Source organism: Patagioenas fasciata, chromosome 8 (assembly GCF_037038585.1).
Source record: "Patagioenas fasciata isolate bPatFas1 chromosome 8, bPatFas1.hap1, whole genome shotgun sequence".
Classification (NCBI taxonomy): domain Eukaryota; kingdom Metazoa; phylum Chordata; class Aves; order Columbiformes; family Columbidae; genus Patagioenas; species Patagioenas fasciata.
Genome location: NC_092527.1, coordinates 18,533,399 through 18,545,756, shown reverse-complemented (window position 1 = coordinate 18,545,756; position 12,358 = coordinate 18,533,399). Strand labels below are relative to the sequence as shown.

Sequence of the window (12,358 nt, the reverse complement as noted above, 5' to 3'; positions counted from 1 at the left end):
CACAGAACTTCATTTTGAATACAACGAGAGATTGCCATGAAATCAACATCACAACAACATCAGATATGTTATTTACAAAACCAAACCACAACCAAAACCAGAAAGGGAAAAATCCACTAAAAGTAAGTTCCTAAAGGAACATTTAAATGAAAGAACTGAAATAATCTTGATTCAGACTATTTTTTTGGTTTTTATATCCAAACAGAGCAGAAGCATCTTGGTTTTGAACAGATAAAAGCCAAAATTTCAAACAAAAATATGCAATTAGCAAGGTGAACCACCTAGGCTTCCATTTAATGTTTTTGGTTATGGACTTCTACTGTTGTATCAAATGGCTCACCACTAGGTGAAGCACAAGGAGAACTATGGAAGTGAGAAAGGGTAAACATTTGACATCATACAAGATTAAAGCAAAAGTTCATTTTAATAACTATGCATCAGACTGCCCACAGGAAATTTTAATCATGCCTGTCAAGTCAAGATGTCATGTAAGGCTTCTGCGACACATTTCATGAAGATCAGACAGCTGGCCTCTAACTGGACAGTTACTGTTTACCATTATTCTTGGTGGCATAATGAATTAAACATATTTTTTAGCCTGCTGAAATTTCCCTGTACTTATCCATATGCAGGATATGTTAGCTCCATACCTATCTTCACAACCCTCTCTCATTGCATACTGCTCAAAGCAAACTGGCAGTAAGAACCAAAGGCACCACTTTGTAACCACGCATGGATTTTGCTGACAGCACTATTCGTAAAGGTAGGATGGCGGGATTGCTACAACAGTATGGAGGTCAGTGGAACAGAACAATCTATAGACCAAAATACAAAAATTAAAAAACAAACAAAACCAACAACAACAACAACAAAGAGCAAACAAAAAAACACCAAACAAACAAAAAACACCAAACAAAAAACAAAGCACCACAAAGAAAAAAAGGCAAACAAGCAAACACACACACCCCCCTCCCATATTAATACACAGCCTCTGAATAAATGCAGCATTTAGCAGTTTAGCTAGGACAATCACTACTAATTTTTTTAGATTAAGGAGACAGTGTCCACCACAGGTGGAACTATATTAAAACAAACATTCAGAAACATGAACTGAATACCTAATTCAAATAATTATGACATTGACATTTCTAAAATCAAGAGAGCATGCAAGCTACTGATGGAAAATATAAGTCCTAGATGTAGCAGACTTAATTTGTCCAAGAAACTTCCAGAAAGATGACTCTTTCAGACTGTGAAAATGTCTTACTATATCCAATAAGCAAAATGTAAAAACCTTCACCATTTGTATACTTCGCTGCAGAAAGTTTCTGGTCTTCAAAATATCCACGTTCCGACAAAAAAAAAAAAAAAAAGAAAACAAAGTGCCTCCCAAGCTAATGAGAATAAAATATCACAAATCTTCCCTCACAAAACTTCATTACACAAATTTGACACAGGTGATTTCTACAGACTATTTTTCTGAAGTCCACTGGAAGACAAGTGTCCTAAAAAGTACCTTAAATCCTATCTGAAAAGTCAAAAGTAAATGCCTGAAGTGATTGCTGTAATAAAATTATCCTTCTTTATAATTGGGTTGAATTAAGTGGATTTCTAATGTTCATACCAACACGTAAATGAATAAAAAATAAGAAGATGCAATTCATATAGTTTTTATTATATTTAAACACTCAACGTTTTACATGAAGCTAATTAACTAGACATAATTTTTAGATGTATAATTGTTTTAATGTGAGACTATTATTCTAAAAATGCAAAAGGAATTCTAGCAAGAAAAGTAATTGAATATTGCATGTTACATTTCATTGTGGAATACATATTTGATAAATATTAATAGATTTAGCTTAGAGGAGCTGAATTTTCTCCATTAGCATGTAACATAAAACCAGAATAACTTATTTTGAATTTCAGGCATATAACATGTTTAATTTTGCTTTATTAAAAAAAAAAAAAAAAAAAAACAAAACATTTTTTTTCCCCTCCAAAATACTTCAATTTTAGAACAATTTTCTGAGTCTGACTCACAGCTCAAAAGGGTGAAATCAGCATTTCACATAATTTGTTTTATTAGTTGAAACACGTTTGATAATCATTTGCTTTGCATTGGATAGTTAAGAAACGTGATAAAGGAAGCTGCATGTTTCTAAAGAAAGCCTTCTGCAAAAAGCAAGGCAAAATTGGGAATTTTGTTTCGGCTTGCTATGAGATACAACATGCTAGATTAATGATGTATGTTTTCTCTAATCTCACTAATAACTGTCAACTTCTCCCTGTCAAAAATGCCAGGCCAGGTAATCTTTACTTAGAGTCTGAAATAATTTCATAGGAGAGTGTAAAATGCCTTATAAATGAAAAAAGCTAGCATCTCAGTACAGAAATGTGAAGGTGGTTCTGTATATTCAAATGGAGAAAAACAATGGAGAGGAAAAGAACTATATGCTGAAAGGCAGTGAACCTGAGGCAGTGCTGGATGCAAATACTCCAAAGATGGTGCTAGAAGTATGAGAGGACAGAAGCTCTGCTGTGCTGTTTTATATGCTTCACCTAGTTAAAAACCCTTTTGATGAAAACAGAATTCTTGGTGATTTCACTGTTTTGATTTTCTTTAAATATTTGTGGCAAACATGCCTTGCTTAAACATTATTTTCACTGTAATTTATTCATAAAAAGATTAGGACCTAGTAAGGGTTATAATTTGAATATTTTAACCTTCTAAGTATAGGATGTATTAAAAATCAGATTCTTGATAGCATGACTTACAAAAAATACAAATTATGAGGAAGTATTCAGCTGCAAATGTTCTTTTAAAAAAACAACAAACTTATAGACATTGAATAATTATTTATTTTAAAAATTATATTTTCACACTACTCTCTTATTTATTCCAAGCATATTATTATCCTAACAAATATGAATACATAGGTTTGGTCCAAAACACAATACCATAAAACCCCTTTTCATTCAATCCAAATCTAATACAGATAAGTACAACAATCCAGTGAAGTTGTCTACCATGGCTGGGATATATTGCACCATTGTGGTTTCATTTATTATTATGAGGCCATGGAGTATTTAGTTCCAGTAAAGAAAAATGACAGTAACATAAATATTGTTCTGCTAATGCAGTTACTGAATGAATACAGTAGCTTGCTCACAACAAATATTTGCTGGAGTCTATGTAAATAAGAACTACTCTAAGCCTGAAACTCTGACAAAACTGTAGCTCACTGAGTCAAATTAATTATAGAGAAATCAAATCAAAACATTTTACATTTTCTAATAGGACTCAGACAAAAAACTCTCTTCATTTCTTTCCACATCTGCTGTAAAATTGTTATTTTAAGAAAATGGCATACACACATGGTTGGTTCACTAGAGAACCAACTTAGTTCCCCTGAGAATCTTTAAATGGATACAAATGAAACTTAGCAAGAAAACCAAACAAACAACAACAAAACCAGAAACCAAAATAAACAGAAATTAACTATTATTTGTTCAAATTTAAAGATAAAAAATATATTAATTACCTTTTTACTTCTTTGGCATCACTTGCAATGAAGAATCCTAATGTACCTTCTTGAATCTTGACGTGGTTTCCAGGATTGATTAAAATACTGCTCAGTGAAACAAGAAGAAAAACAACAAAACCATAAGTTTAAATTATTTTTAAATGAATGTTCAAAAATAGTTTTGTTTGGTTGTGTTATAGGGGACCCACTAGTCAGGAAAGGCTGCAAGGAAATTTTAAGCCATTTTTCCTTGAAATTTCCAATCAAATAACAGTTTCGCATGCTCTTTACAAAATCGTAGGTATGAGACAGTCACAGGCCTCTGTATATAGTCACATTATTTAAGTGTTTACATCTGTTTTCTTACTTTTTGCATTAAATATAGACTATACGAAATTAAGCCTCTCAGAAACATGATGTGTGAAGCTGAGCATTTCAGCTTTCTTGCTCTGTCATGCAAAGTGGTGAAAAAATCACAATAGGGTGAAAACAGAAGAACCAGCAACCACCACTCAGTAACAAAACAACATATCATTTATGAAGCTAAACTCTTTGATGCAATTTTTTGTCAGTTTCTAGCGAAATACGATGTTAATGGGACCCCTATCTGGACATATAATGTTATTATTTAAAATAATAAATACACACATACACTTAAGGGGAATGGTACAAGACAACCAGTCACGATAGCTGAAAAAACATAAAATGAATAGAAAATTTTTAAAACACTGCTATGCAGCTGTGGGAGAACAAAAGTAACCCAACTACACTGACAGAATAGGCTCAGTTAAATTTGATGAAGGAAATTATAAACTGCTATCAAGAAGTGAGGTACTCCATGTCTCTCTATGAAATATCTTTTTTATTTTCATAATAATTTAACACTAGATTTTAGGTAAGGCAATTTGCAAAGTATCAAGCTAAATATTAATACATAGATATCGATGTAAATATATTATCAGATAAGTTTTATTAATGTGTAATACAATTAAGTTTTTATTTGCTAGAACTTAGTAAAACTTGTCAGAAATTCTCTCTTTTTTGTCTTTTCTTAAAGCTTAGCCATTTTAAGTCAAAATGTAGTAACAGCACACATATACAATTTACAGTAAATAAAGACTAACAGCAATTTAAATGCTTGTGGATTTGTCAAAAACTGATTTTGGGTTAGCATATATATACAAAAATAAAGCACATTTCTGAACAGACATAAAATTTGACAGGCACTAAAATCTGAAAGCAAAAAATCTTCCATGTTATTGTTAGAAGGGAAAATGGGTCTCTTATTCAAGATTTTATTTATTATCTATAGGTTAGTAATAAATTAGTGTGACAAAAAATATATCTGAAAGCTTTATAACAAGCACATTGTTTTGTGTGATTACACATGCCCACAAGATCCTATGAAAGGAATATCCAGGCTGCAGAATAAAGCATTCATGTGTTAAGAATTAAAAGGTTGGTCATGCAGCCATAATTCAGCCCCTATTATAGAGATGTTATGATATAGTTCTTAAGTTAATAGTGACAAACTACTTTTTCCTCACAATTGGGAACTTCATTCAGTGGTGTTTCACTGCCATTACTCCCAGCATGGCTTCATGTAGTTTATCTTTCCTTAAAATCAACATATTTTTCTTATGTGTTTTTCTGCAGCGTTCATCACTATAGTATGCAAAAGATTCACAAATACATAAGTTATTTTACAAGCAGAATGAAGGTGTAATATCATCCCATTTTACAGATGTGAGATTAAGTCATTATGAGATATAGTAGTTATTAATTCGGGATGCCTACAGGCCATTTTTTTAAGTATTTAACATTGCATAGCTCCCTGTACACCTTCTAGGTACTTCTGCTGTAAGAATGCTCAGCATTTCCAAAAACCTAGCCTCTCTTTCCCAATATAATAAACACTTAATCAGAAGTCATCTGTAAAAGTTTTGGTTTAAATTACTTGCTCACTCTCATACAGATATTCTGTGGCAGAGGCTTGAACAGAAATTATATCTCAAAGAAAACATTTAGCCAGACATCCTTCCTTTTCCTTTGTTCACAGTTTTATGCTTTGCAACAAAAAACAGAGGAGAACTACAGAAAACAGAAGTCACTGCCACAGAAAGCAGATTCATCTCCACAGCATGCTTCAGTAGTACTGCAAAAAATGCAATGCAATAGTGTAAATAACACCTATCTTATGCACACAGATAAATGGGATGGATTAAAGTTGCACAGGTAAACTTCATGCCTGGTATTTCTTTTGTTAGCGCTTTGGGCTTAGTGGTTGAGCTTGCAACCAAAACATTTACCTACCGAAGTTTTAAAATGCAATTTCACAAGTTTTAAAATGGAATAAAACAGAGAGGAAAAAAGCCCAAATAACCCCACATTAATTTCTTTATATGAAACCTGTCACTCACGTCACAAACTGGTTGGAAAATTTAGATTCTCTGCACAAACTATTGTCCCTTTATCCAACAGAGCACTTACTAGTTGCTACAGAGATATTTTAACAGGCCATTCCTAAGGGAGATGAGACATACATTTTACCAGTACACTCATAGAAAAAAGCTGAGAATGGGATCTCTTAAGCCTGCAAGCCTGTACGAGCCTAGATAAGGCACCTCTCAAGAATCACGAAAAAACCCTTCTGCCCCTAACTCGCTGAACTCTTTCTGCCAAAACTTCCTATCGTGTCCATAAACTGCATCTGTGTTCCAGTCTCCATCTTTCCTCTTCCTTGCCTGCTAATCCTTAATCTGCCATTATACTGAGAATTTAGCTGTTAAACTCAAAAATCTACAGATGCTAGTCTCATTTATTTCTACTACATTGTTCTTTCTACAATATGTGAAGACTTGCAATATAGTTAGGGTTGGCTATTTTTCTTAGGTACAAATGTGTACTGCTCTGTAAGAAAAATACTTTGTTTGCCCTTATTTCATTCTTTGCCCTTAATCACAGATCTATTACAGCTTCGCAGTCAAAATAGATGAACTTCTTAACATAGGCACATTTTTTCCACCCTCCCATCCCATTCTTGGAGATCAATAAACCATACCCAGGCAGTAAAAAATCCTACCAAAAACTCGACAACCCTAACTCCACAAGCTGAGGCAATCACTAGATATGTAAACGTCCACTCTTTCTCACAGAACGTAAGATTTCACAAAGTAATAAGCAAATTAAGCAGTTCTTTTAAGAAGTAGTGAACATACTCTTAAGTTAGTTACTTCTGATTTAAGGTGTACTGTGAGCATGATTTTGTATCTCAAGGTTCTCTGAGACACATTAAATCAATTCAGATGGGTCAGTGTAGAGACTTTATTTTTGTAAGATCTTATACTTTGTTCACATATACTTCTTTTCACAAATACAATGTATTTAAAACCACAAAATATAGATGTGATAGTAGTAAATGCAGTATGACCCCAGCAGCAAAATCTTCTGTTGGGAATAAAAATTAATTTGCCCCATCACTGCTCTTGGCAAAAAGTTACCACAAAGGTTCATAAAGCTTTGGGGTTTTATACGCGTTGATATTTAACCAGAGCAAAGTAATGAGCAATTCCTACAAGGCCTATACGGATTTATTAAATATGCTGCTTATTAAAGCAGCAATTGAATTATTTCTTATGAGACCTGTAGTGTCATTAGCTAAAGTTATGCTTTGATAAACACTCGCTCTAATATGTACAGCAAGGGAAATGTTTTGAATTAAAAGAACTGAATATAGGGAACAAAGACGACAGAGAAAAATAAAACAGGCCTAAGAGTATACCAAGAAGAATGTATCCATCTGTTATTTAGAGATGTATGTATCTATTTAAGCAGCTCATGAAAGTATGCATATACAGGGTGTTTCAAAAAGATGGACCCAGTTTGAAGTCACTATATCTTTGAAATTGGATCCATCTTTTTGAAACACCCTGTATATCCTCACAGTTGAGAAGATAAGTACATGGCGAAGTAAATCAGAGTTGTAAGAGAGAAAGCTTCAGCTAATGTCTCATTCGTATGTATCTCAAAGGTTAGGGAGTTTTGCAGGTATAGGAAGGTGTAGGAAAAGGGGAAAAAAAGGACAGAAACTCATTACATTTAATAGTGATATATATAGCTAATCTCTATGCATTCTGAGACACATATTCGAAAAAAAAAAAAGTTGTTGAAGATAATATCCCTGATTTTTCCAAATATCTGTTTTTATCATAAAATATATGTATATGTTTATCCCCTAATTCAGGCCATGAAATCAAGCAAAATACTTTAAAAGCTTTCAAGATCTTGATAAAATTTTATAATTTTGTAACATTTCTAGTGCAGGTTACCTCAGAAAGTAATCACGTAATAGCAAGCTCAAAAAACTTTTAGTCATATTTTCCTTAACAATTCCAGTTCCATAAATATATTCCTCAGGACAAAGCTTTTCATGACACAGGTCACACGTCAGATTATCTTTAGAATTTCTTGCTTGTTCACGCACAAACATATAGAACACATGGCAATTACTGCCACGTAAACTGAATACATGTAAATTTAATATGATTTAATGTGTTTAACAGAAATTTAATGCGCTTTACCAGCATGAACATAGGAGAAGGTAGTTCCATTAGTCTATAATAATAAAATAATTCGTAAGCCACTTGTGGAACACAATATGCAGCTTGGAAACCTCTGTTTCACACTTCTTGGATGCCTCACAAAAGTTAGTCCATTTGCTAAACTAGATTCACTTGGTGACTAGATATGAGATCACACACATCCAAGAGCAATAAAAATGTCGCACATTGAAAATGCAGAAATCACCCCTGAATTCAGTTGTACTCTCAAGAATCACAGACTGAATCAGAGAACGGTTTGTGTTGGAAGGGACCTTTAAAGATTCCCTGTCACAGTTAGGGATATTTTTCACTAGAACAGATTGCTCAAAGCCTCATCCAACCTGGCATTGAAAAATTAAAGCTCAGGAAAGAATCAGGAACAATAGCAGCTATACAGACGAAACTGAGTTTCCAGATTGGCTGAAATATAAGCAGGTGAAGCACAAATGGGAATTAGTGCACACTTGAGATGTGCCGTTAAAAAACAAAACAAAACAAAACAAAACAAAACAAAATCACAACGTTTATGGGTCTCTTTCTATAGATTGTTCAATGAAAAGTTCAGATAAGATATGATGAAGTTTTTCATATATCAGTGGAGAACAGATATCTGATAGTAACTTTGACAATGTGCTAATTTTGATCAATTGACTCTCTAGATTATATCTTTCTGATATTTTAAGTATACATGCTTCCCTCAGTAAAATACAGTTATATGTAAGTATCTGTTCATTCACTTCTATTTACCTGAAACTACCACAAAACATGAGGCTGTTCAATATCTTTTTGGTAGTGCATGGATGACTGGCTGCACAATATAGTAATATTGTGACCTAGATAAGGAATACCCTATTCTACCTTCCCGTGAAGCATTAAAAGTGAGCTAAGGTTTTGATTATGAATTGTAGGTCTTCCATATTTTGCTGAACTTAAAGATATTTGATGGAGAATCTGATAGTCGGAGGTTTGAACTGTAAGACAATTTGTGAACTGACTCTTTGGAGCAGGACTAATTCCTTACAACTATGTATTTTTTACTCATTTCTGCTGTTCAGTGATATTTATTTTTATCCTGCTTTCAATTATCACACATGTTACATGTTAGCTTCAAATTATGTTTCTTGGGTGGAGACAGCATTAGAAAGTTTGATGGCTGATATCTTTCCATGTTATTAGAATACATAAAACATTCTTTCTATTTAATTTTCAGTATACAAAAACTTCAGCAGGAACACCCAGATGAGGTTACACAGGAAGGTGTCCAGGCAGGTTTTGAATGTCTCCAGAGAAGGAGACTCCACAACGTCCCTGGGCAGCCTGTTCCAGTGTTCTGTCACCCTTACTGAGAAGTTTCTTCTCAAATTTAAGTGGAACCTTTTGTGTTCCAGTTTGAACCCATTACCCCTTGTCCTATCATTGGTTGTCACCGAGAAGAGTCTGGCTCCATTCTCGTGACACTTACCCTTTATATATCTGTAAACATTAATGAGGTCACCCCTCAGTCTCCTCCAGGATATAGAGACCCAGCTCCCTCAGCCTTTCATCATAAGGGAGATGCTCCACTCCATCATCTTTGTTGCCCTACGCTGGACTTTCTCCAGCAGTTCTTTGTCCTTCTTGAACTGAGGGGCCCAGAACTGGACACAATATTCCAGATGTGGTCTCACCAGGGCAGAGTAGAGGGGAAGGAGGACCTCTCTAGACCTACTAAGCACCCCCATTGGCCTTCCTGGCCACAAGGGCACAGTGCTGGTTCATGGTCATTCTGTTGTCCACCAGGCCCCCCAGGTCCCTTCCCCCTATGCTGCTCTCTAATAGGTCATTCCCCAGCTTATACTGGAACCTGGGGTTGTTCCTACCTAGATGCAATACTCTACACTTGCCCTTGGTGTATTTCATTAAATTTTTCCTTGCCGAACTCTCCAGCCTGTCCAGGTCTCTGGATGGCAGCACAGCCTTCTGGCGTGTCAGCCACTCCTCCCAGCTTTGTGTCATCAGCAAACTTGCTGATAGTACGCTCTCTTCCCTCATGCAAATCATTGATGAATATATTGAACAATAAAGGCCCCAGTACTGACCCTTGAGACACTCCACTAGATACAGGCCCCCAACTTGATTTTGTCCCATTGACCATGACTCTCTGGCTTCTTCCCTTCAGTCAGTTTGCAGTCCACCTCTCTACCCGGTCATCCAGACCGCACTCCCTCTGTTTAGCTATTAGGATGCTGTGGGAGACTGTGTCAAATGCCTTACTCAAGTCAAGGTAGATCACATCCACTGCTCTGCCATCATCCATCCATCTTGTTACGTTCTCACAAAAGTCAATGAGGTTAGTCAAGCACAACGTCCTCTTGGTGAAGCCATGTTGACTGCCCCTAATGACCCTCTTATCCCTGATATGCCTTGACATGGTACCAAGGATAAGTCGTTCCATCAGTTTCCCAGGGATGGAGGTGAAGCTGACCAGTCTATAGTTACCTGGGTCCTCCTTCCTCCACTTTTTGAAGACTGGACTGACATTTGCTTTCCTCCAGTCCTCAGGCACCTCTCCCGTTTCCCAAGACTTGGCAAAGATTATGGAGAGCGGTCCAGCAATGACCTCAGCCAGCTTCCTCAGCACCCACGGGTGCATCCCATCCGGACCCACGGATTTATGGATGTACAGATTGCCTAATTGCTCCCTAACCCAGTCCACATCAACCGAGGCAAGCTCCTCCATTGTCCTGCCTTCCTCTGGGGCCTCAGCGGTACTGGGCTCCTCAGGACAGCCTTCGGCAGAGTAGACAGAGACAAAGAAGGCATTCAGTAACTCTGCTTTCTCTGTATCTTCTGTCACCAGGGCACCCACCTCATTTATCAGTGGGCCTACATTGCCTCTGGTGTTAGTTTTATCTGCCACATATTGGAAAAAGCTCTTCCTGTTGTCCTTGACCCCTCTCGGCAGGTTTAATTCTAAGGAGGCCTTAGCTTTCCTAGTTGCCTCTCTACACCCTCTGACAACAGCCTTATATTCTCCCTCTCCTTCCATGATCTATAAATTCTCTTCTTCCACTTGAGCATACCCAGCAGTTCCTTGTTTAACCACGCAGGTCTCCTGGCTCCCTTTCTTGACTTCCTACATGTCAGGATGCTCTGATCTTGTGCCCAGTACAAACAGTCCCTGAAGACTAACAAACTATTGTGGCCCCTTTACCTTCAAGCAGCCTTGCCCATGGGATTTCCCTTAGCAATTGCCTGAAAAGGCCAAAGTTTGCCCTGATGAAATCCAGGGTTGCAACTCTGCTTGCTATCCTGCTCCTGCCACATGAGATCCTGAACTCCACCATCACATGGTCGCTGCAACCAAGGCAGCCCTCAACCCTTACCACTTCAACCAGACCCTACTTGTTAACAAGGATGAGGTTCAGCAATGTACCTCTTCTAAGTCGGCTCCTCCACCCTTTGCATCAGAAAGTTATCGTCAAGGCACTGGAGGAACCTCCTAGAGTGTGGCTGGCTGGCCAAGTAGTCTTTCCAACAAACATCAGGGAATTTAAAATCCCCCACCACAACCAGGGCCTGTGATTGTGAGGCTGCTCTCAGCTGTCTGTAGAAGGCCTCGTCAACTTCCTCACCCTGATCTGGTGGTCTATAATAGACACCCACGATAGTATCACCCTTGTCAGCCTGCCCCTTAACTTTCACCCATAGATTCTCGACTCACTCTTCATCCGTGCCTGGGCAATACTCACTACATTGTAGTTGCTTTCTCACATAAAGAGCAACTCCACCACCATGCCTGGCTGGCTTGTCTTTCCTGAAAAGGACATAGCCATCCATGACCACATGGATCAGAGATATTTCCTGTAGCTTTCTATAATAGTTAGTTATCTTCTCTGAGAACTACATTGAAAAAAACAACCAATCAGCACTAGAGTCTGAACCATTGTTACACTGTATGTATTTATTGCTAAATGGCATTGCTCCACAATTTGCTTTGCACATCTTGAAACTGAGCTGTCTTCCATTGCTGCTGAAGTCGTAAATGGAGATAACTTTAAATTTTTAATCTAGACCCAGCATTTATACAGTAGATGATGCTTGAATTTGTATAACCATCAGTCTTTTCTGAGAAATAATCTTATTTAGATGGAAGAGGTTCAGTAAAAGGATCTAAACTAAGGCATACGGAGATGCCCAGCGAGTACAGCACAGAAAATAGGCAAGGGTGACAACATTTTAGCAGTGCTA

General features: G+C 36.8%; 1 protein-coding gene across 34 annotated transcripts in view; it reads right to left on the bottom strand.

The window, feature by feature from the left end:
- The window catches only part of KCNMA1 (potassium calcium-activated channel subfamily M alpha 1), a 476,353-nt gene that overhangs the window by 110,310 nt on the left and 353,685 nt on the right, over positions 1-12,358 (bottom strand). For all 34 annotated transcript variants that reach the window (XM_071811786.1, XM_071811785.1, XM_071811784.1 and 31 more), the window contains one exon: positions 3,546-3,632. In XM_071811786.1, coding sequence (XP_071667887.1) covers positions 3,546-3,632 — 87 coding nt within the window. The remainder of the gene's footprint in view (positions 1-3,545; positions 3,633-12,358) is intronic.